The sequence below is a fragment of the Pholcus phalangioides genome, unplaced genomic scaffold (assembly GCF_987345545.1).
Source record: "Pholcus phalangioides strain wild (caught in Gottingen) unplaced genomic scaffold, Ppha-v1.0 ptg000007l_1, whole genome shotgun sequence".
Lineage (NCBI taxonomy): Eukaryota > Metazoa > Arthropoda > Arachnida > Araneae > Pholcidae > Pholcus > Pholcus phalangioides.
The window spans coordinates 38782832-38807766 of NW_028301600.1; the positions used below are offsets into that span (position 1 = coordinate 38782832).

General features: G+C 33.2%; 1 protein-coding gene across 2 annotated transcripts in view; it reads right to left on the minus strand.

Moving 5' to 3' along the window:
- The window catches only part of LOC149085251 (uncharacterized), an 88226-nt gene that overhangs the window by 30298 nt on the left and 32993 nt on the right, over window positions 1–24935 (minus strand). For both annotated transcript variants that reach the window (XM_089233153.1, XM_089233154.1), the window contains exons 6-12: window positions 24117–24214; window positions 17183–17301; window positions 14470–14542; window positions 11800–12030; window positions 7986–8079; window positions 6528–6683; window positions 3391–3478 (exon numbers count right to left, since the gene is read on the minus strand). In XM_089233153.1, the coding sequence (XP_089089279.1) occupies window positions 3391–3478; window positions 6528–6683; window positions 7986–8079; window positions 11800–12030; window positions 14470–14542; window positions 17183–17301; window positions 24117–24214 (859 nt within the window). The remainder of the gene's footprint in view (window positions 1–3390; window positions 3479–6527; window positions 6684–7985; window positions 8080–11799; window positions 12031–14469; window positions 14543–17182; window positions 17302–24116; window positions 24215–24935) is intronic.

Consider the following 24935-nt stretch of genomic DNA (forward strand, 5'->3'; position numbering starts at 1 on the left):
CCAGTCCAGGGGCTCCTGCTGCTGGATGTTGGGGTCATGGCTCGCAACCTACACACGGATAAAAAAACTGAAATTTTCTTGACAAAAAACAGGATATCAACAACAGGTTGAAGTAAAGAAACGAAATAATGTGGATGACTCTCTCGTCAAATTGGAATTGCTACAGCCCGTGGACTATTACGAAATATTTAATTATACAGACCCGCAAGAAAAATAAAAAAGCGGCAACACTACGGTAAGTTGTTCATAATTTGTTTCACGTTATAATCGGTAGCATATCCGGCCCAGGAAAATCATACAGCGTAAATTAGCTCAGAAATAAAATTGTAAAATTCTGAAGAAAAAAAAGTAATAAGAAAAAAATGAGGGTTTTTTTTTCTCACTATCTGCCGTAAAATAATAAACAACTCGCACAAGCTTTTGTAACGACCTTGCCCCACATCCTGCCGCAAGACCCCCCAGGCTGTGATCTTTGGCGGGCCCTCAGACCAACCTTTCAACAGCCCTTATATATAGTAAACTTTTAGCGTAAAAAAATAAAAAAAATGACAAGAACAGTGGTGTACAGACAATGTACAGTGGTTCATTTACATCAGGACCCAAGTTAGAGTGAACAGAGTATAGGAAGCTATTTTGCACAAAAACTGATAAAAATTAAGTGAATATTATGTATTAATTCATGAAGCAAATAATGCAGATTAATTAGCAATGATTTGATATACAGGGTAATTATAACTAAATTTCTGATTTCAAAACACTGTAAAAAAAGAACCATTGTCAGAATAATTGTTAATGTTACTATTAACCATATAATATAAAGGGGGTGTTTTCCAGTTACTTTCAGTATACTTAATCATGAATCTATTTATTTCTCTATCTATTTTCTACATATTTCTCTATCTATTTTCTATATATTTCTCTATCTATTATACCATTCAAAGATATACTATCAGAATGTACACTAAGAATATAAAATGTGGCGAGAATGAAAAATTTTGGCTGAATAAACCAATTCGTATTTTTAAAGAAAAAAAAAAATTTTTAGGCCACATTTATATGATTAAAAAAAAAAAACCGGTTTCTTAAAAAAATCACTGGGTTAAAACCAAACAACCCGGGTAAAAATACATACAATATCTATTTGTACTGGTATATTTTCAAATTGAATACCAGTGCATCATGAGATAAGGTCAAAAATGGTAAAAATTAGTTGAATGAGCTTGAGAAAGGAGTAAGAGGTAGTGCTCCATGATTATGGTTATATTTCTTTACTCAATATTACTTAGGGATAGAAAACTTTGGATTGTAAGATTTCCACAAACACAACCTTAACTCAATGAGCTTTCCCTTTCCTCAGAAGTTCCAATATGAAGAAAACATTGAGGGTGGGGGACTAGGGGTGCCAGACACATGTAAAGACAGGATTCAATAAATTGTGTGAGAAAGGGGAAACGTGTTACATTCAATATTCATGAATTATTGGGGAGGGGTTTCCCTTGTAGTTTCTTGAGGGTCTCAAATAGCCTGAGCCTCCAGGTACCACCATCTATGGCCTCTTCGGATCAGTCAGAAAATTATTTCAAGTATTTGAAGTTTATGCTCAATTTCCGAATGTAAAGAACATGAGGTATTACTGTTGTCATTGATGTTTTTTCAATTTTTCTTTTAAGTTGTAGCAGACAGCTGATTTTATCACTTTTAATTTAGTTTTGTTGCATGCAAGCAAAAATATAAACACATCTTCATGCAGTATCACAAGGTATACATTCTTGTTCTTTATATCATACCACAAAAGTTTGAGCATACAATATATTCTTTAATAAAATTAAAAATAGCTGCTGTGGATGTTGTTAGTAATTTCATTCAAGATCAGAAATCAATATACATTATATGAGGTAAAGGTTTTATAAAAACTAAAACTTCAAATTAAAAAAAAAAAAAAAAAAATCAAATTTTTGATGCTTTAAAAGTATAAGTATAGAATCAGATTTATGCAAATTTCAATATGCCACATAGATTTTGTCAACTTGAGTGTAGAAACGGTGCTAAGATCAATAAATTCATCTCGTTTGCAAGGAATGAAATTTATTTCCTCCGCACTGTCTGTGAAATGAAATGGCGAGACAATCCAGTCTAGATTCTCAGTGGAAAGAGATGAAAGGTACATATCTATTGTATCTTGCAATCTTGATTAGCGTTGACAAATGAGGTTTTTCAGCTTATCCAAATGTGATGTCACACTCTGCTGTTACTATGAAGGTTTCGACAGCTGGCTGATGCGAAGATAAATCCAAGAAAGAAAATTCAATTGTTCTTGCAGGGAAATCAGACCCACACTCATTTGCCAGGTGAGCACCCAAAACCATTAAACTATAAAGACAACAAATCCTCTTTCCTTAAGCTCGTGTGTGCTGAACCAACACCCTCTATAGCAGAAGACCTTCGTGTCTTCAGTGATGTCATGAGCTTTGTGTGGAGGCTTTCTGCTATAGATGGTGTTGGCTGAACGGGACTGTACATGGACAGCCAGACCTAACTCAGGCCAAAGCTCACATTGCTGACACTGCAACCAGATGGCAACTTATCCAATGAGTTTGTCATGCATGAGAGGAGAGTAATTAATTAGACTTAAAATTTTTTTTAAGTCTAATAATAAACTTAAGCCAATATCACGGCACCCTAGGGTGCCAGGGCACACCGGTTGGGAAACACTGGGCTAGAGGCTCTTGTTGGTACACAAAGCTTGAGCTATGAAGAGAGACATTTTTTAAACCTGTTTACATTGAAGAAATGCAGGTGTTGGGAAGGGGGTGTTGATTGAAGTGTTCAAAATTTTCAGTGGGATAGATAAAATGGATCAAGCTTAAGCTCTGTGTACCAAGAGTCCCTGCACCCCCTTGCCCAAGTCTATGTCCTTCTTGGTAAGGGGAAACTCCAGGTTCTAGTTTTGCAGGGAACATTGTGTGGAACAGGCAGGTATCATTGAAGACAAAAACATCCGATACTGTTTTTTGAATATTGAGAATTCAATATACAATTTGATTTTTTTCTTGTCTTATGATGGCATTCGGCGTACCTCATATGCTTGATATAACTAATCAAAAAAGTTTTCCTTGCAAATTCTGATGCTTGCCGATTAAAGGGTTAACTTTATTTTCAATTTAAAACACTAATTTTCATTCATATTTTAAGGAATTTCAAGAAAAATTAATATTTAACCATTTAAATTAAACAGATATTCTGTATTCAGTTATTTGAAAATACTATTTGTCTCATATCTTTGTGACAGTAAGTAACCTTTCTTCAAAATGCAAACCAATCAGTTTTTTCAAATGTTTACACTTTATAAGCATTAAAAACAAATATTTAAAAATTGAAATTAGGACTGGCCTGTCATTGTCATCTAAATGAAACATTTGAAGTTCTTTCATTGTAGTTACTATGTCCAAAATATACATGCCCGTGTCACTAGCAATGCCTAGAAAATAGAAAACATTAACAACTTCATTATCTATAAAAACAAGGTATGTGCTATCGATAACTGACAATCTCAACATTAAATGGTTAAATAAAACAAGAGATTCAAGGTGTAAGAAAAATTATTCTGGTACCTACAACATTTTAGAACATAAACAGCAATGAACTAGTGAAATATATCGATAATGTTCTATTTTGACAATATGGAGTAATTAATCTCATGTTGCATTAAAAAAATAACTACTTGAGTAGACCTCAACTTTGAATTAATACTACTGAATAGCCACAAATTTTGAATTAATAAAAAAAAAAATAGGATTTAATCATTCACGTCCATGATTTAATCCTCAACCACTTATTTACAAACAGTACTTTGAAGTACCACTTTCTTCTCAATTCCATAACATCCCTTGCATATGTTGATGGCGGGAGATGGTACTTTGAGGAAAAAGGCTGTATGACAACTTTATCATTACCAGATGACAGCACAAGTGTTGGACAACGAGTCATTTGAGTATGATGAAAATTTGATGACTTTTGCTTGAATATCAATGATTTACAGTCTGTGTGCACGAGTCATTAAAAGAACTTGGTGATTTATATTACAGTGAAACCTTGATATAACAATATTCTGTGGACTAAGAAAAAATATTGTTGTAGAGAGATTATTGTTAAATCGAGGGGCAGCAATTTAACAGAGTATAGGTATTTCCAAAGAAAGCTTGAAAAAATATTGTAGAGGGATTTATTGTTATATAGAGAGTAGCATTGTAGTGAGATTTCACTGTATTAACTCTTAATCCAATCAGAGTTGACTGTATTCAGCTAGTGAGCTATATTTTCAATAGAAGGCATTAGTTGTAGCTCTTATTTGCATAGGAATTGTATGTTAGGTTTATATGCCTTATCTAACATTGGTAGTTATTATACACGGGGCAAGCATGTTACTTTAGAAATCGGAACATGCCTGTATAATTTTCTGGCCATATTGAGGCTGCTGATTTGAAAACTGGTGTCGGTTGTCAAAATTGGCACTAGTTTTTGAGATAATGCACTCTCAACATTTCAATGTAGTCTACAGCCACTAATTTTTACATGAGATTTTAGCATTAATTTTCTATTTATTTTCCTATTATATTCATTATATTACAGTGAAACCTGTAGAACACTGTATGAGATAAAAATCTGTCTTGAACGGAACAGAAAAATAGTTTTGTGGATAATTAATACTTTTTCAATCATGGGAAACCTTCAAGACAGAAATTGTCTAACTCGGAAATAGAAAATATATTTAGTCTATTTGTAGTTTAAAAAACTGCTCAAACAAAGAATTTTTGGCCAGGTGCAAGTTTTTCTCCTTTGAATGGGAGAAAGTTAAGTCATTTATGATCTCCCTTTTGCTAGGGAGAACTCTTTCATTTCTATGAAAAACAATGATTGCTTATTATTCATCTGAACTGGTTCTAGAAGTAAGGGGGTTGAGCATAAGTGGAAGTGAATTTACTATTCAAAATTTAGTAAAAGCCTGTTTAACATTTCATTCATGAAGGAAATGGTGGCTTTTGCAAAAAAAAAACACACCAGTTTCTCGGAAAATGTGTGATAGTTTCTATTTAAACTAGTTCAGGAGAGTAATAGGTCAGGGAGACTGAATAACTGTTCACAATTTAGCAATACAGTGTTCTGGCATTTCATTCAGTTTAGAGATGGTGAACAGCCGCAAGAAACACATTTTGAATTTTAACACAAAAATGAAGTTCATAGAGGCAAAAAAAAAAAATTCAAGTGTTACAGAGATGTAGAATCTTTCTTTTAACAAATGTTATTAGTTGCTAATCTCATTCTCACTAATTTTCAAATGACACACAAAATTTCTCAATTTTATATATATATATATATATATATATATGAAATATTAAAAAAATTTCACTTTTGATAAAAGTGTTCATTCTATTGCTATTCCGGAGAACATTTTATATTGAAGTTTAACTGTTAGCGCATTAAATATGAAATTTCAAATGTACAATAATTTGAAACAAACATGAAAAATTCAAAATAACAATATGCCTATCTCTATTTAATATTCGATGGTTTATAGTAGTTAGGGTGATGTTATCAAAATTTAAGTTTCACAAAACGATAGGACTAAATCACTACATATATTTTTATGTACACCTTTATAAAATGGAAACCTGTCTGGAATGGAAAATATTTTCAACCTAGACATTCCATTTATTACTGTGACACAACTGTGTTACATTTACATCATCATCAGACATCAGTGGTCTATATGCATTTGGTCTTAAATTTATCATTGATTTACATGTGATTTGTATGCTGCTTATGTATTACTAGTGAAGTTTAATTTTCACTTTATCTCAAAAACTAGAGCCAATCTGACCAAAACAATGCCAGATTTGGATTCAGTACCCAAAAGTTACCCTAGAATGACTGAAATATCTCTGGCAATAAAATCAGTGTTGAGTAGTGTTATTACTCAACACTGCGAAAAAAAGAAATTCATGCGAAAAAAAAATTTGCACACTTAAAAAGGATTATTTTTTCAAGGATGTTTTAAGACTTGAAAATTAACTTTTTTTCCCCAAGGATTTTCAAGGCGTGTGCCCTGGAAAATGACTCATTACATAATGAAAATGTTAGTGTTTATATAAATGGCTTATTATTCTTGTTTTAGATGATTAGCAAAACCCAGCAACTTAGCACCACTTGAAAATTTTGCTTTTATACGGCCGCGAATGTATTGCATACTTCAATTGATCACTATGTGCAAGTCACTCTTTCACTGGAACCTCAATCTTTATTTCCATACCCCAATATTGAATCACAGCTTTCACTTTTCTTAACTATGTGTTTAGTCTTTGAAAAATCAGTACTTTCATATGCTATTCATCACACAGTTTGTCAAAAGCAGACAAGATAAATAAAATCTTATAAGTGAGCAGAATTTATCGGTTGGGGGAGAAGGCTGGATGCAAAAGTTGACAGGGTAAAAACTATAAAAAAAAGTGATATAAACCTAATTTTAGTACCTGAAAGAGATATTGGACTTCTTCGCTTCTCTTTACAATTGTGCACATATTCTATAATAACACTCTTCCAATATGATTTGTAACTAATTCTTCCTAGATCTGACAATGGCTTTTCAGGAGTACCAGGAAGACCTTCTTGACGTGACAGCAAATAACCTTTAAAAAAAAAAAGTTTTCCATCATATTAATTAACATTACTGTTGCATACCACAGTTAGCTATTCAGTGAAACCTATCTTGGGCACTTCATTAAAGTTTGTGTAAACTAGCATGGTGTCCAATTGGTGTGCGAGAGTATGAAGATTAGGATACTTTTACTCAAAAAATTGTCAACGAATAAGGCAAATACTTAGGAAATACTAAAAAATTCCTAATGCATTTCAACACGCTATGGATGTCGTCTTCAGAGCATAAGAGTATCACGCTGACCAAGCTTCCCGCTTGGATTGAGTACCAAATCTTCAATCTTGGTTGCTCAGCAGAACGAAAAAACAATACGTTTTTTCAAGTCAAACATATGCTTCGAAAAGTTAAATATCAAGGAAATAGATTAGTCACCTCATCAAGTGGAGTGATTATCTTGATGGCATGACTTTGTATTCATTTTTCTCTGTTAAAATATTAATATATATTAATTATAATATAATAACACAAAACAATTATCCTTGCAAAAACAGATAACTATAACAACTTCTTTCTCTAGTGGTACAACTTCTAGTAAAAAATGTTAATTCATAAGGGAGATATTACAAAAAAATGACCAAAATCTGTATGGAAGTCGCCCCAGTTTAAGGAAATAGTTTCTGTATTGAAAACTTTCATTTTAATGATCTAGCTCATGGAAATCATGAATTATGAATTTTTCCTAATCACAAGAAGGGCATATTTAGAAAACAAAATAACTGTGGATAGAAATTTGTTGCGAGTCATTCAAATACATACTGGATCGAGAGATATGGACATAAAACACAGCTAAACAAATGGTCACTGTTCAATCATTTTTCACAACACTGACATGAAATTAGAATTTCGGCCTGTCAAAAACATGCATTCCCATGACTTAATCAACTCATCATAGTAATTTGTTTCCTTTCCTTCAACCTCCAGAATATCCTTTACATGGGAGAACACCACTCCAAAAAAACCCCAAACACCAAAATACCTACTCTCTTTTTTTCTGTCTTCAAAATGATTTTTCTCCTGTATTCTGGTGAATAAGCCTACTTTTTTAGTTTCATCATGTAAAGTAAATCATCATTTCAGTTTTTCAACAAATTTTGACATTTATAAAAAGTTCAAACAAATTTTAAATTAGCCTATTATCAAGTTAGATTCTCTTTAGTGAACATACAAAATTTCACGAAGATTAAATGGTTCCAAACTGACAGAATTTTACTGAAAACATACACACATACAGATTGGAAATAATTTATAATATACATCATATAATAAAACTCACTGAAATCAATGAGAAATCTTCCATATCCTTGTCTTTGGTACTGAGGCATTGTCATAATGCATGAGACATTGTACTTCTGTTGACAATGTTTCTCCTGTATTTCAAGAAATAGAACACTTAACTAAGATTTTTCAAATAATAAGCACTCTGCTCAGATGGCAAAGGTATATAAAGGTGCTAATCAAGGTTGAACACATTGGATCTCACTTATAACATTTTTCAAGAAAAAATTCCATTAGAAAAGAATGTTTACTATCACAAACATTATAAGCAGGTAAACGCTATAAATGGAAAATCTAGATGAGAATTATAAGACATAATTTTTACACTTGCCTTAGTTTATTCATTCACTTTTTTTATTTTTGAATTGGTAAACATTACTGTTAACAGATTTAATTAGAAGCAATCATTTGATTCTACTAATATTTACAAGATTTGTACAGTAAAAAAATAAAATAAAAGACCGCACACATATTAATCGATATCTACGTATTAAAACTCAGGTTTCTTGATCAAAAAATGAAATGCATTTTGTAATTTAATAAAAAACCTGTATGAAATGAAACTTCAAGGCTCAAATATATTATGTCTCAATATATTATATCAATACATTATATATATATATATATATATATATATATATATATATCAAAATATATATTATATTATCTATCAAATATATATTATATTATCCATCAAATATATTACATTATCTATTTTAGATAGATTTCCATTTAATAAAGGTGCACATCAAAGCACTAATCATCAAACAGACTATCTTTTAATTGTGTTCAACATAGGTTTCCGTCTCATGCAGTGTCAGTATTAGACAGGTTTCACTGTATCATTTTTTTGAACATAGCATCTCGTTATGGCTGTTCTGCAAACATTTAAATTCTAAAAAGTTAACTGTATAAATCTATTTTTCTTATCTGAAAAGCAGCTTTTGATACTATTTGAAGCTGGCATCTGGAATGCTATGAAGTTGTCTATGTAAGAGCATGATTTTGCACCAATAGATTCAGAAATAGAGTCAAACCCTCTTATAGTGCCAACCCGGCTTAGCACCACAAGTTTTCAGTGAACATATCTTCTATATAGGGTAGAGGTCTTCAACCCATGGCCCGCAGACAACATTTTTGTGGCCTGCCAAGAAAGGGATTAGTGAAAAATGAAATCAGTATTTCGCAATTGCAACTATGATAGTAATTCCAATTCATTTTGGACATTCTAATTGTGTGAACATCTACAGAAAAATCAAATCTTGATCAGAATTCATACTGACCCCAGTTTCCACTTTTAATTCATAAGAGAATAATTAATTATAATTTTTTGAATTTCATCAGAAATTTTTTATCAATTATAGTGGTCAAGAGGTGCCAAGGAATAAATTTGTTGAGGAATTTAATATTTCAAGATGAAAGTAGGTTTTTTTTTTCCAGCATCAGAATGAGAGTCCTGGGTGTTGTTGTACAAAACTCTCAGTGAGCTAGCTCTCTAAATTTGTCCAATTAATTAATAATTACTTAGTAATCAATGATTATTTATAAATTAACTATGAATAACTTATTTATAATTTACTTACGTCTTTTTTCATTTTTTGCAAAATAAATTCAAATTTTGTCATAACTCATTGTATAGTCACCAAGTGGGAGGGGCTGCCTGTCCTGTGCGATTCATCTCTCTCATTAAATTTGGCCTGCATAACTTTAAGGAAATATTAATGTGGCCCTCTCGTATTCAAAACGTATATAGGGATTATAATGTAAAAATCCTTTTCAGCACCAACTATTGTTTAGATGTATACAAAGTCTATGTTATTTTCCAAGAACATCCATATTTTTTCTCCCATTATTTTGCTCTTTTTTTTTTTGGAAAGGAGTAGACGATTTATACTTTTAATCCCACCGTTATTATCGGTCAGCACAACAACAGTTTATAGAGCAAATGACTTAAAGAATAAAGAATGGTGTGGTCATGGTGTAAACGTGAGTAGAAACCTTAGAACTAAACAATCAACGTATTAAAAGAAATAGATTTATTGATAATGGAAAGTGTATAATGAGCGTACTACACCAGTTTGTGAGGGTTGCCAAGAAAAATTTTCCATCAGTACATCTTTTTACTCGCTGGTCATTACACATTTCTAGTGGTATCATCTCCCTCAATTTGCTCCATTCAATCATGTTGTTACAAAAATTATGTAAATAATCATAATTTATCATGTATTATGGCATTTTTTGTCTGTAAATAACCATTAATGCAATTCTATGTAAATATTGCCAAGTTGGCAAGTTTGGCGATAGTTATAAGTTAGCGATGTCACGATGCCAAAGGAAAGTGTAAAGATGTCATCATCTAGGTTATTCTAGAAGATCTGTTTAGCCGATAAAAAGTAGCACCACCAAAATGGAACTATGTTCAGTTGTTGAAATTGTATGAAGAATATGAGACCTTATTTGTTGATCACACTCTATTCATAGTTCGCTATCTGTCAAGATCTCTATTTGTAAACGTGTAAAATAATTGTTCTGTAAAATAAATCTGTGACATCCTGCATTTTGTTTCATCCTCTGCTCATTTCAAGGACTTGTGAGAGACATTATCCAGAACAATCTCAAAAGGAGTTGTTCTTTTAATATCGGAAAAACAGAAAATGTTATTATCAAACCAACACGGACTAAAAGCAATTCTGCCATTATTTCCCTTTGTCTAGTTTGTTTTTGTACTTATAAAATGTGTCGTAAATTTATACAGAGTAAAAATAATTTCAACAGCAAGTGTATGTGTGTTTTTCTGTTAAGTTTTATATCAAGAAATATTTAAGTAATTCTACAGTTTACAATTTTATTAATTTTCCAACTTAAAATTGAATGCTTATAAAATAAGGTTATTTATTTGTGGAGCAACACTAATAAACCACTGAGATACAGTAGTTCATAATAAATCTGACTTTATGTAATAGAGTTCCTCTGAAAAGCTATTCCAGCTATGACCTGATATAATGCCAAACTTGTTATAGCGCCAAAATTCTTTGGGAGGGATGGTGGCATCACAACAGGGTTTGACTACATATGCAAAAAACAGTAGTACTCAAATTCTCTGTAATAAGTAAACATTGTCTATACCCCTATGAGAAGATTGTTCATCGCTTTCTAGAATCCATCCAGCACTGCAGATTAGAATGAAAAATCAAAGAGGGAAAAATAGAACTAAGTTCTTCTGAGAATTTTTTTCTAGTTACCCGGCTGTCTTCCTATTTCAAGACTTGGCTCAATCATCTTCGTGCATCTCGACTTCTTCATTCTCTACACACTATTGTTGGACATTGTTAAAAAATAAGTGCAAAAATCTGTACATTATTGGTGCCCAACCCGTGAAATTTTGTTTTTCAGTTCATCTTTCAGCAGAAAAATTACTTGTTTTGAAGTAGTCATCTAATTAAAGCATTTCTAGTTTTCACGCAATCGTTAAATGGTAGCACAGAAATATCCATCTTTTCATTTCTTTTACACAAGAAAAAATTATAAAAGTATGTTAATTTTAAAGGGTAAAAAAACCTGAGCTAAATTTTCCAAATGTTGTAAGCAGGAAATTTGAATGTTATAACTAGGAAAAGTTAACAGCAATATAAGAAAAAAGCGGGATTGACTATAATTAATTAGAGAAGGATCCAGGCAGCTCTGCATAGTTCAAGTTCATAATTATATTATTACACTTGCAATAACAATAAATAGTTAGGTACGATGTGCAGGTACACGATATATATATTTTTTTCTTGCTTTCATCAATCAAATAATAAAAAAACAATTACCTTTGAAAAGTATCCAACAAAATGACATCCTTTTTCATCATTCTGAGTCAAAACATAGAATAGAAATGGTTCCACATCGTAATACAGAGTTTTGTGATCCAAAAACAATTTTGCAAGGAGACACACATTTTGGCAATAGAGCTTATTAACATTTCCATCGACTTCGAAAACAGACAAATTGTTTTTCCGATAAATCTCTGTAGCAGGTGGATGAGACCAAGTACATTTCAACTGAAAAATTAAGGTACATTATTAACAAAGAAAATTTTTTTTCGCAAGTATACAATAATGTGATTGTTCTTTTGTAAATGAAGAAATTAAAAACAAAACAATCCAAGTCTAGTTTGTTTATTCAAGAGTGAGTGCTACTTCTTTTTCCATGTAAGTACAAAGGTGGTTGGATTTCAAGGAAAACTTTAGGTAAGTCAAGAACTTTGTATGAATTCTCCACCCTATTGATCTTAAATTAAATCGTTTAACACAGACTTTTCAACCTGAATAGAAAAATATGCTTTGCATCTTTTAAAAGTATAATCTTTATAGACCGTAAAGGTCTATAAACATAATTTTTTTATTCTTATAAATAGTTTAGTCACTTGAAATTATATACATTAGTCAAGTGTTTCTTTCTCACCACATTTGGTAACCTGGGCAGGGGGTATGAAAAAAGATTTTTTTGATTAAAATTAACTGACCTCTTCATTGATTAAAAAAAATCTTGTTAATCAGTTAGAATGCATATTTTCATATCATCCAACTTCTTTTCTCGTAATCGCTCAAATTTAATTAAGCATTAATAAATAAACTACAAATGAACTACAAGCAAAAAATATGAACACCAAAAATCTGCGTTTGTGTAACATGAAAGGTCATTGAGCTCAAATTAACTTCATGGATTAATATTTTTCTTGTAGATAAAAGTGCTTTTATATATTCATGAGTGCTCCCCCCCCCCTCCCCATTAAAGTGAATGAGTGGCGGCAACTCAGTATCACACACATATATGGAGCAGGTATCTCAATTCACTTGATGTACAACCAAAGAGCAACCATCCAGCATCAACTAAATGAAACAAATTCTATTGACAAGATTGTTTCTTGCACAATTAACGGATGTGTTTCCGACTTTCATGATGTTGCCTAATAGATTACACATTTCTTTCACAGATTTAATCGGTTTTGGTAAAAAAACCAGCAAACTCAAAATTTTAATATGAAAAGTAAAGTCGAAAGCCCAATGATATTTATGTTGGTACAACTAGCAATTAGGGCATAAAATTCAATGCTTTATACAAAAAATAATTCCTCTTCTTTTTTTAATCAGGGGAACCCTAGTGCCACATTGTAATGCATTGAAAATACTTAGTGCAGTTAAGCTGAGTGCCAAGTTCGACTCCCTATATTTTTCCAAAATTTTTCCCATGCATAAAATCTAGAAATAGAGCAGCTTTCTTTCTGTACTGTATCTGGGGGTTAAGTTCAAGTCTATAAGTCTATATTTACTCCAAAGATCTTCTATACTTATTTTAATTAAGAACTTTATCATATATGAGCAACATGCATACTATACCAGGGGTTACTTTTACATCAATATCATTGAAGTTATGTAAAGAAAAAAAAATATTTAAATTTTGTGATTTAAATCATGGTTTAAATCGGCGTACCCTGCTTATGGTACATTTCCAATGCTGTATTTTCAGATTTTCAGCAAGTTCATGAATATGGCTTATATTACATGTCTATATGCAATGGTTTATTATTATCCTACACATTATTTTCCCCACAAACAAGCAATACCATAATTTGGGGATGGGGTCATTTGATAGCCTACTTTTGCCTTTGCCAATAATACACCCTTTTTACAACTCATTGTTGGATAAGGGATACCTATTTTGTTTCAATACGGTAAAGTCTAAGCAGCTGCTTATGGGAATTACAGGCAAATTGGGTTAGCACAATTACAGTCAGTGGAAAAAACAAATATATAGACTCAGAAAGAATAAAGCTTTCTTGTCAAAGGATCTCATGCTTCCAACAGGCCACAAGCTTTGAATTTTCACTTGTCCTTAACCAAAATTTTGAGTATAGAGCATCAAAATGGTGGCTTTTTTTAAGGGAAAATAAACAAGTTCATGGTTTTCAGCTTATAGAAAAGGAAAATGCGATTTGTGCCTAAAATAAATAATAAAAGTGACTACTTTAAAAAAACTAACTTTCAGTTAGCTTCAATCATCTTATGATGACAACTGATGATATTGGAGAAACACCAAGTTTTGATGTAAAGAATTCATATTCACCAAAATTCTCCCTCTCTGGTTAATGACTTCTCCATATTTTTCAGACAGCTGCACTAATTTTTCAAATTTGCTTCTCCCTGCCACTGTGCGATTGACAAATTCTACTCTACAATCATCATCAGTCCTCAATCCTACCACGTAGCAAGATATTTCACTTGAGCATTTTTTTCCCACTGAAGGGGCTATATCAGCCTTTGAAACACAGCTGTATGGTGCTCTGATTGATATATTTCTTTAGCATACAAACGTTGAATACTACCGCATCGAGTTAACACTCAAACTCACAACTGCCACTAAGAACAAGACTCTTATCAAGTTTTTATGTTACTCACTAGAAGTAGAGGTTTTAACTATTATTATTAAATATTAGTTACCCTATGTCTAAGCAAAATATTCTTGCTCTTCATGTACTTCAAACAAAATTCACACAGGAACAATTTGGGTAACCTGTAAGAAAAACAAATATTGTGTAACAAGTAATAGCAGAAAATGATAGTACAGAAGCACCTAACACGAAGACATAGGATGTTGACCTTCATATCAGAAATCATCTAATAACATAAGTCTCTCAGTACAAGAGACCTGGAGTGTATCAGCTTCTGCTGATAAGAGATGGCAGTGCATTAGTAAAAAATTCATATCATTTTTTTAAATTATTACAATAAAATAATAAAAATATTAAATACTTTTATTATATAAACAGTATTTTTCTTGTGAAAAACCGGTAATTGGTGTTTTCCTTCATCTAATGAGAAACTTGATATTTTTATGATTGACTGAACTTAATTTGAAATTCTTGTAATAAAAGTTATGAAACTGCTGTAGATGGTCATAAGGCATATAGGGGTTGTGTTATTTTGAAAAAGAGAGGTCATTTGTTAAATTCTTTAAATTACGGTAATAAGTTGGGAGAAATTTATTGATAAATCATGATTTGTAATTGAGTAATAAAACAGTTTTCCAGAAAAAAATTTCTTTAAATTGATGCTGCAAAAATTGCACTATATATCAAAAAGAATCAAAGCCGGGTGGAGGGGTGAACATAATTCCAATCGTTTCACAGTACTTTAAGAATTAATCAAAATTAATCAAACGTAGAAGCATGAGATACTATATGTCACAGGTGTTGTGCCTTTTAATTTATAACTCACAGATAAATGGCACCATGACTAAGCTTTTTTTAAGCATTTTTAAATTAAAAAATTAATAGACCCCTGAAACCTACACTATTATAATTTGAAAGTCAATAGTCTGAAGAATAAATGTACAAAAGTTTATTGAAAAAAATTCATAAACAAGCAAGCTATAAATAAACACACACACACAAAAAAAAAAACCCTTTAAACTACTATTCTGTAAAATTCCAATTTTGTGACATGGTGCCTTTTACCTTCAACATACAAATATATAAATAGGGTCAAATCTTGATTAGTTGAATAGGCAGCAGCCGATGAAAAACTGAGTTATTGTTAGTTTGACTTATCAGGAATTCTGATTTTGTATTGGTAAAAAAATATTGAAATGCTGGAGATATGATCAAAGAGATACACACATGATCATGCCAATTTTGGATATCGAAAGGCTAAGCTAATGCTGGCTAATTGCCAAATTTCATGTTTTCTTCCCAAAAATGTAATTTTTTATGTGATTTGACACAATGGCAACAATATACACAATGCTTGCAACCATTTAAAGGATCAAAAACAAAAGCAACAGTCTTTTTTCCGGGTAAATTCTTTGGCAGTAATTTTTTTCCTAAATGTAAGGTTTTTAAATTATGGGTGAAATTTGGGAGTCATTTTTTGGGAGCCAGAGAGATGTATTGGAAATCTGGAAGACTTGGCAGCTACACATACTGTATTATGAGTATGGACATATATATATATAACACTTGTATAAAAAAAGTGAAAGCAACATTTTTTTTTTACATAGAAAACAGTAATTTTTGATTGCCTCTAGTTTCATTCACGTTTACAGAGAGCCTTGCACAAACATGGCTATGCCCTTGTTTTTTAAAATTGTTGATAGGGAATTTAAAGAGAGAGAGTGATTACTTTTCAACTATTGACTTTTTTTTTCAACTTCATCGACATTTTATTTTTTCTTTGACATTTATGGAAAATCAAGATTTGCTCTGAGATATGAACATTGCATACACTCAGTATTGAGCAGAGGAGCAAAACAATAATTTTAACATGACAAAACGCACAACAAAACATTTACAAGCACGGGTGGTATAATTGATTGTCACTGGTCAAAAGTGTTTATCAAGGAAACTGGAGGAGAAGAGAGAGAGAGAGAAGTAGTAGAAATAAATTCCCTCATTTGTGTAAGCCACACCCCCTTTCATTCCTCAATTGAAGAGCAAATGCTATTTTTTTTAAGTTCATGTCATAGCCAAAAACTTTTGAGTTCAAGAAAAAATTTAAACACTAATATAATATTGAAGATTCTGAGGCAGCATGAAAACTTAGACTTAAATGAATATTTGGCTCATCAGAATTCAATTCGTCAGGAATTGAGAGTATGCATAATTTTTCATGAATTATTTTTAGAAACATTCATTTTTACTTCAAACTCTTAGAAAAAAATACATAAATATAGCAGTTATTAATCTGCTATAAAAAAAAATCAGAACTTTTGTCAATGAATAGCCTGATTATATGCAGGAAATTATGATATATATTCAATATATTATCATTCAACATAAAATATTTTCCACAAAGTATTACATTATTCATGATACAGTTTCTGAAGTGAGAAGAATTTTAGTTGCACATTAACCCTTTAAGTGGCAATTAGAAATCATTAAACCTCCCTTCAAAATGCCATATCTTTTTTAATGAAAAGCACAGGCTTTCTCCCAATTTTCAGCAGGTACAAACTAAGGGGTATAGGGAAAAGTTACCCATTGAGAAATCAACTTTACAAAATATCTGGGCTTGTCAGCAATAAAGGAAGAGGTTTTATGAAGACAAGATATCTCCTGAATGTCACTTAAAGGGTTTAAATTGAACTTTTCAAAATCCTTCAAAGGATGTTACATTAATTTCAATGTCTAATCACAGAAGTCTGAAGAAACATTACCGAGCATACTCTTGGGGATATGGAGAAGAGTACCAGGTTTCGATGACATATTTTCCAAATTCGATAGCTTCAGGACATCTACCAGATGGTTCAGCAGGTAATAAACCTTTCAGCATTTCCTAAATAATAAAAAAATTATTAAATATTGCAAAACATGAAAGTTTTGGTAAAATTTGAAAAATGGCCTGAAAACAGCCACAAGAAAGACATCACAAAAAAAAAAAAAAAATTGTTTAAGTAAATTTTGAACTCTATGGATGAAAAGATTATATATAGAAATGATACATCAGAAACACTGATGTTTGACACAGCGTGATCCTGATGGCCTTTGTACTAAAAAATATATAATACAGTACACCAGCGATTCTCAACCTTTTCTGACTCCCGGAGCCGTTTTCAGTAAATGATTTCTCTGGCGAAGCCCTTTTTAGTATATTACTTATATGGCGGTACCCCTTAGGCCTCTTTTTTTGTTTGTTTGTCAAATTTATTGATTTATTTTATTATTCTCGAGTGGCCGCAGAGCCCCTGGGAAGTACACACGGAGCACCGATTGAGAACCGCTCTGCAGTAGACCATAGTTTTCCAAACTTTTTGGCCCATCCCCCCCTTTTTCAGAATTTTTTTCTCCCATCGCCCCCAACACAATCTAACCCATAGGATCCTATGATATACCCGTAGCTTCTACTGCCCCCTGGAACATTTCATCGCCCCCAAGGGGGCATTAACGCCCACGTTGGGAATCACTGCAGCACTCTCAATAATTTGGCAGTGAGTTAGTCTGGCCCGCCCAGTAATCTGCCATTTTTAGGCAGGTTTTTTCCAAGCATAGAAAAGGAAAAAATGCCACTGCAAAGAAGTTTATATTATTTTAAATAGGCTTTTTCAATTGACTTGCAGTGATCTGGCATGCCAGGTCTCGTAGCCGGTCAATTCATCGCGCCTCAATTTGTCGCAGTACAAGTTTGTAAGTGTCAATTCGTCGCAGTACAAATTTGTCGCAGTTCCAATTCGTCGCGATACAAATTTGTCGCAGCTCCAATTCGTAGCTACTACTAAACCACACATGTACCTTGTTCATATTCCCCTGCGGAACCTCTTAACGAATTGGTACATGCGGGAATGTGTGTGTACGTGTAGTGAAACCTGACGTAAAGTTTGTTTCTGTGTAATGCTTGTTATGTGTAATGCTGCCATCTGCCACCAGTTTTTCTAAATACGAGTGAAGTGTAATGATTGAATAATTAATCGTTGTAGGTCTGTTGCGAGACTTTTTAATAGGGAGATCGGCTCGCATTTGCGCCTCGAAGTTGGGAACCACAGGAAACCAACTTCAGCCGACCACTGCTATGGCGACGGTGGGGTTCGAACCCGGATCCTCGTGATGCGAGTCCGTCATTATGACCACTCGACCACCACAGCGGCCCAATTCGTAGCTGTACAAGTTTGCCGCTGAGTCAATTCATCGTGACGTCAATTTATATATTACGGTGCAGAATCAATTCGTGCGTCGAACCATCGATTCTTCATGTTCCACGCGAGCTTGTATGTGGGTTTCTGTCTTACACGTGAAATAAAAACATGAATAAAAGTGTACACACAGTTAATTGAAAATAATTATTTTTTGTCAATGCGGAAAGGCCATCAAAATTAAAATATTAATTACATTTAAAAATTTAACTGCATATAAAAATTTGAAATGTTAAATAATTGATTTTTGCTGTGATAAAATTTCAATATCATGTTGAAAAAGTTTGGTTTGTATGATATTCCCTAAATTACAGTGAGCCTATCTTTAACAGTAAATTTCTATCTGCCCCATGGGCTCGAGAGTTTCTCTCCACCCCCCCCCCCTTTGAGAGTCATCAACATTTACCATTACAGTATCTCCATAAGAACCGGAAATATTTGATTAATTAATAATTCAATTAAATTAATATTTAATTTTCACCATATTAGTCGCACTTCCCGCTTTTGTTGGGATTTCTATTTCTCACAGCGAAAGGAGTTGGGCGTAGATCAAGGGTAGAAATGCACAGTGCTTTTTTATGAATGACGATTCGATGAAATTTTCATATTGCCCACAGGATGAGCACCGACAAAGACCATGTAATCACCAATAAGAAAGACGACTATGGGTCAGTCTCATAGATATAACCATTAATCTTATGTTTATAATCAGTCGCATATCTTTGGCTGGCTTGTTTGACCATTTTCACATAGTTTTCATTAGCGCCTAAGCTTTTGGTACAAGGTTGGTGTGCTTGTTCTACATATTTCTGTTCGCAAAAACATGGAATATTGCAAAACCGAACGGAAATGATATGTTGGTTTGCGTGTGTGTTTAAAAGTTTTTCCCCTATAATTCATGTTCATTTTGTTCCGAAATTAGAAAAAACTACTTTTAATGCAATTGAAAAAATGAATTAGCCTATTATTAATTTTCTTCATTTGAGTTTTTTGTTGTATCATAAAATAGAGATACAGATTATAAGGATGACAAAAAATAATATAGTACATTTAAATTAAACTGTTTGAATTCAATTTAAATTACAATAAATTGAAATCTTCTCCTACGTATCGTTAAAAAAAAGAAAAAATTATGATAGTTTAAAATAGCATCACTTGTTATTCTATTAATCAGTCTTTTTATTACGATATTCACGTTAGATCAGAGTTTAAATAAAATGTTACTCAAAAAAAAGGCAATGAAAATAAATAAAGGTTTAGATATTTTATTTATTTTATTTTATTTTTTTTTAGTGGTGTAATTTATTTATTTTTTTATTTATTTATCAAAGAAATGTACAAACATACATATACAAATAGAGACAACTTTTCATCCAAGGTGAACATGACTGTCACATACTGGATGATGGGTTATTGAAAAAAAAAAAAAGTACAATGTGTGAGGGGGGAAATACCTATATATAAACACTTTTACATAAACGCAAATATAAATGGGGAGGGACTGGCATCCTTGGCCAGTCAAAGGTGCCGACATGAAGGAAACATTGAGGGGGGGGGGGCAAAATTGCCATTCATTCCGTTTATAAGGGACTCAAACCCGTACTCAGGAGGCAAAATGGTGCATTGCATTGTATATTCATGAGTTATTGGAGTGGGGGGGGGGGGGAGAGGCTCAAATGACATCTGCCCCCAGTTTCTCGCGCCTATGGTTGAAGTGTTTGAATATTATTTTGGTGTGATAATACAAAGTGATTTGAAATGTGCATTGCATTGCAAAAAATTAATTTGAAAATAAGACTTTTCGCAGCTGTTCTTAGATACATTGTCATAAAAAATTCCTTAAAGATATATTCTCTGCATGGATACATTTAACAGTGAATTATGAAAATCGTGCTGGGGCGGCCACATTGATCGCAATTTATTACCTCGATGTGCAACCCCCAACGCCCCTCGCTGCAAGAAATGGAAATCTCTACAGAAAGCGGGAAGCGCGGCATATACGATAGAAACTAAATTTTCAAAATTTATTTGATCCCAATTTATTATTTGGGTGAGCTCCTTAATGCCCCTCACTGTGAGAAATGGAAATCCTGACAGAAATGTGGCTCATATGGTGAAAATTAAATTTTAAAAATTTATTGGATCCCAATTTATTATCTTGGTGTACGTTCCTGATGACTTCAATGAATACTTTCCTTCATTTGTTAAAAATTAAAACAGAGATGGGAAGGGGGAACATTTCCAATAAATGAGAAAAAAAAATTAGTTCCATTATTTACTAAATTAATAATAAAAAGTTCCATTTTTTACGCCTAAAGCAACTATCCTATTTATAAGATCACAACAAACATATGAATTTTAAAGCAATTCAAATTTTTCGTGACAAATTGACGATACAGTGACGAAATGAGTCTGCGAAAAATTTGTACTGCGACAAAATGAGTCTGTGACAAATTGACGATACAGCGACGGAATGAGTCTGCGACAAATTTGTACCGCGATGAAATGAGCTTGCGACAAATTTGTACCACGACGAAATGAGCCTGCGACAAATTCGTACCGCGACAAAATGAGTCTGCAACAAATTCGTACCGCGACGAGTTCGTAACACGACGAATTGCCACTGCGACAAATTGTCCCACAACAAGTTGAGCGTGACAAATTGACCTAGACCCCCCCCCCCCCCTGGTCTGATATTTGTCAGATTAGTGAGAGTCTACTGTAATAATAATTAAAATTCAATCCAAAAACACAAATGTAAGTAGGAAAAATAACAAAAAGTTCTATAGCTCATCATTGTCAGAATGTCCAAAATCCATGTTGCAAGATCGAACCAAAAATGAGTCTAATATGGGATATGGTCCTCTCTCAGTCTGACAGGTTGTACAGCGCAACGCCATACTGGACATGAAGCAGTTGAGGAGTCCCTGAGGCAATCGGTCCCACTCCTGCAGCAATGCAGTTTTCAGTTCAGGGATATCGAGACGCAATTCCCTTTCAACAGCGTTGGAGACATGTTCTATAGGGTTTAGGCCAGGAGATCTGGCTGGTCAATCCATACGGCGAATATTCTTGTCGTGACAATGTCTTTTATAATCTCTTCAGTTGGCTCTGTAAAAATGGCTGTGTCCTGGAGTGTACGGTGTCGCCAAAGGTCAATCCAACCTGAGTTGACTATTTCGCACTTAAGAGCTGGCATGGTTCTAGTGACGACAGTAATGGCATAAGTGATAGTGTAATTCTTCCATACCTACAAGATGCTCGCATTACCCCCTGATCAAGGGGGCTGAATGATAGATGTTGTATTAAGAGACATATAACAGACTTCCACACCATCAGTTTTGAACTCATTTACATCTGGGTGTCCAAGAGTTTTATCCAGTATCAAAAGAACTTTGAACGGCACGTCTTCACTCTAAAGGTACTTAATGACTTTTGGAACGAAACATCGTTTAAACCAATCTAGGAAAAGTGTTTTCATAGTCCAAGCTTTTCTATTGTTCATCCAAAATACTGTGCGGGAGCTTTGACTTATCCTTTCCCTTCAATGCTTACGGATTCGTGGATTTGAAAATGACGGTGGGCTTCACCATGTACCCATACGCATTTGCACATAAACATAGTAAGTTAACCTTAACTTTCCTTAAAACCAGGGGCTCGCTTTCCTTCTTGGCTGATAAATGCTCTCTGCACCATTTTCTTCCAAAATAGTGCAGTTTCATCAGCATTAAACACCAGCTCAGGTGAATACCCCTTTTCTTCAATAATTTTCTGCATAGCCTTTGGAAATTTTCTAGCAGCCTCCTGGTCGGCAGCGGCTTGTTTGCCAGTGATTTTTACATTGCGTAATCCAAATCATTTCTTAAACCTATGAAATCAACTTTTACTTGCATAAAATTCTGATGAAATAGATGTTTCACTAGCCCTTCCCTTTATAAAAGAGTAAATTAATCTTTTTGCCTTTTCTCATTATAATATTACAATCAATTGGACTACCTTCTTTGTAGCAGTCTTGTACCCACAAAAAACCCCCTGAATTTTCTGTATGAGAAACACACGGATTCCGTAGGTAATACAAAGTTTTTGCTGCCACAGGTGCAGCTACAGCAACGGCTGATCAAATTTCAGATTCCTTTTTCTTGATATATCTCACAGTAAATTTGTTGATTCCGTAATGGTGAGCCACCGCAGCAATTGACATAGCCAATATATCTAATTTTTCTTGTAAAGTTTTCACTTTTTTTTTTGTCTTTTTGAAGCATTATCAGTAGCACTAGACACACACACAAATGAGCTATCCTAAACACACACAAATCAAATTTTGTAAACAAAACACGTGAATGACAATTGATGAAAAAATCCAATAAAGGAAAAAACACCTGCAAATATGGAAACAGCGAATACGGGGGAGGGACTGTATATCATTTCGCGGTAATATATTCCATTGAAAAGCACATTACAGACAGAATGCTAATATTTTGCCACTACCACCCCTTAAAAAATCAAATTGTGTATATGATCTTGCGAACAATACCAGTTTCCTTGGAAATCTCACACACAGATAATTGAATTAAAATCATTCTTCAGCATATAAAGATTCTCTACCCACAAGCAGAAAAAAAAAAAGAAGAGGATAAAATGTTTTTTCAGAAGAGATAGAAAAGAAGTTAAGAGCTGGTATTGGCTTTGTTTTCAACAATGGAAAGGAGGGTTTCTCCACTTTAGATCCCTTCCTCTATTTACTCAGAGGGCAGATTGTTCCTTGGCCAACATTATTTTCCAGTATTTAAAATCCCACCCTTCACCTGATAAGACATTTCTCTCAGTAGGCGATCTGGAGGAAAATGCTGATAAGGATTTTTTTTTTCTCTCCCTGGGGATCTGAAAAATAATCTTCCATGGAAAAAAGAGAAGGTAAACCACTTGATTTATCCTCTTTGATTTTTTCCCCCTTCAGATTTTCCCTGACTTTTCCCAAGTACTTAGAATTTTCCCTGACTTTTGACAAATATTTCATATTTTCCCTGACTTTTCCTGACCGTTTTCTGATTCCCTGACATCCCAGGTAGCTGGGAACACTGTAACAATTACATTCCACCACTAATTTTTTGTTTTCATGTATTTCTGGGTGAGATGAATATATTGAAATTTTTTGAGGATGACACCTTTGGACCCTTTCTTTGCGAGCTTGAAGTATTTATGTCGGTACAACATCTATTTTATTCTTGATCAGCACTACGGGGATAGACTTCCAGGCTTTATACGAAAATTAATAACCCTGTTTTTCTATTACCTAACTTATTTCAAAGTTATCATAGTACTAAACCATGCACATAACAAATAATCTTCCAACAGATACAATTCTTCATATGTTTCTTAAGTTAAACTCAATCTTGCAGTTAAATTGCAATAAGACATAATAAATACTAGCTATGAGGGCACAGCTATACAAATATAAATATACCTGCATTGTACTCTCTCGCACTTGTTTAAACAATTTAGCATCTCGTTCTTTTACTCCAGGGGGTAATGAATGCTTTTTAACTCTTGGCTTTTTGTGAGCTGTAATAAAAATAAAATGCACACAAGTGAATTTTAGAGTCATGATTGACACAAAATAATGACATATGCCTTAAAATTATATAAGATCAGGATTTACAAAACAGTACAATGAGTTTGTTGAAAATGGACAAATCAGAAAGAATTGACTTCACAATTTTGGTCCACCCAATCACTTGGTTGAAGGGGTGCAGAGAAGAGCTACACGTGTCCTTATTGGCACACAGGGCTTGAGTTATGAAGAGAGACTTCATTTTTTGAAGATGTTGACATTGGATGAATGCAGGTGTCGAGGAGATATGATCGAAGTGTTCAAAATTTTCAATGGGATGGATAGGATGGATCATGAACTTTTAGTACACCGCCAATCGACTGCTTTTAAAAGGGGACACCATTATCGATTGGTGAGGGACAATGCAAGGTTATGGTGTCGCAGGGAATTTTTCTCTAATAGGGTTGTTAATAAATGGAATAGCTTACCCCCGGAGGTAGTAAATTGCAACACAATTGACACGTTTAAAAAGAAATACGATAAACAGGTTGGGGTAAATCGAGAAGCTATCCATACTTAGAATAAGACAACTATAAGTATTCTTTATGGGCATAGTATAATATTTTATCACATGTATATATTGTTTATAATTTTTATTAATTGCATTTTTCATTGGGTTGCTGTATTTTTGAAATATATGACATCCATATTTTTATGGGCATCTCTTTCTCA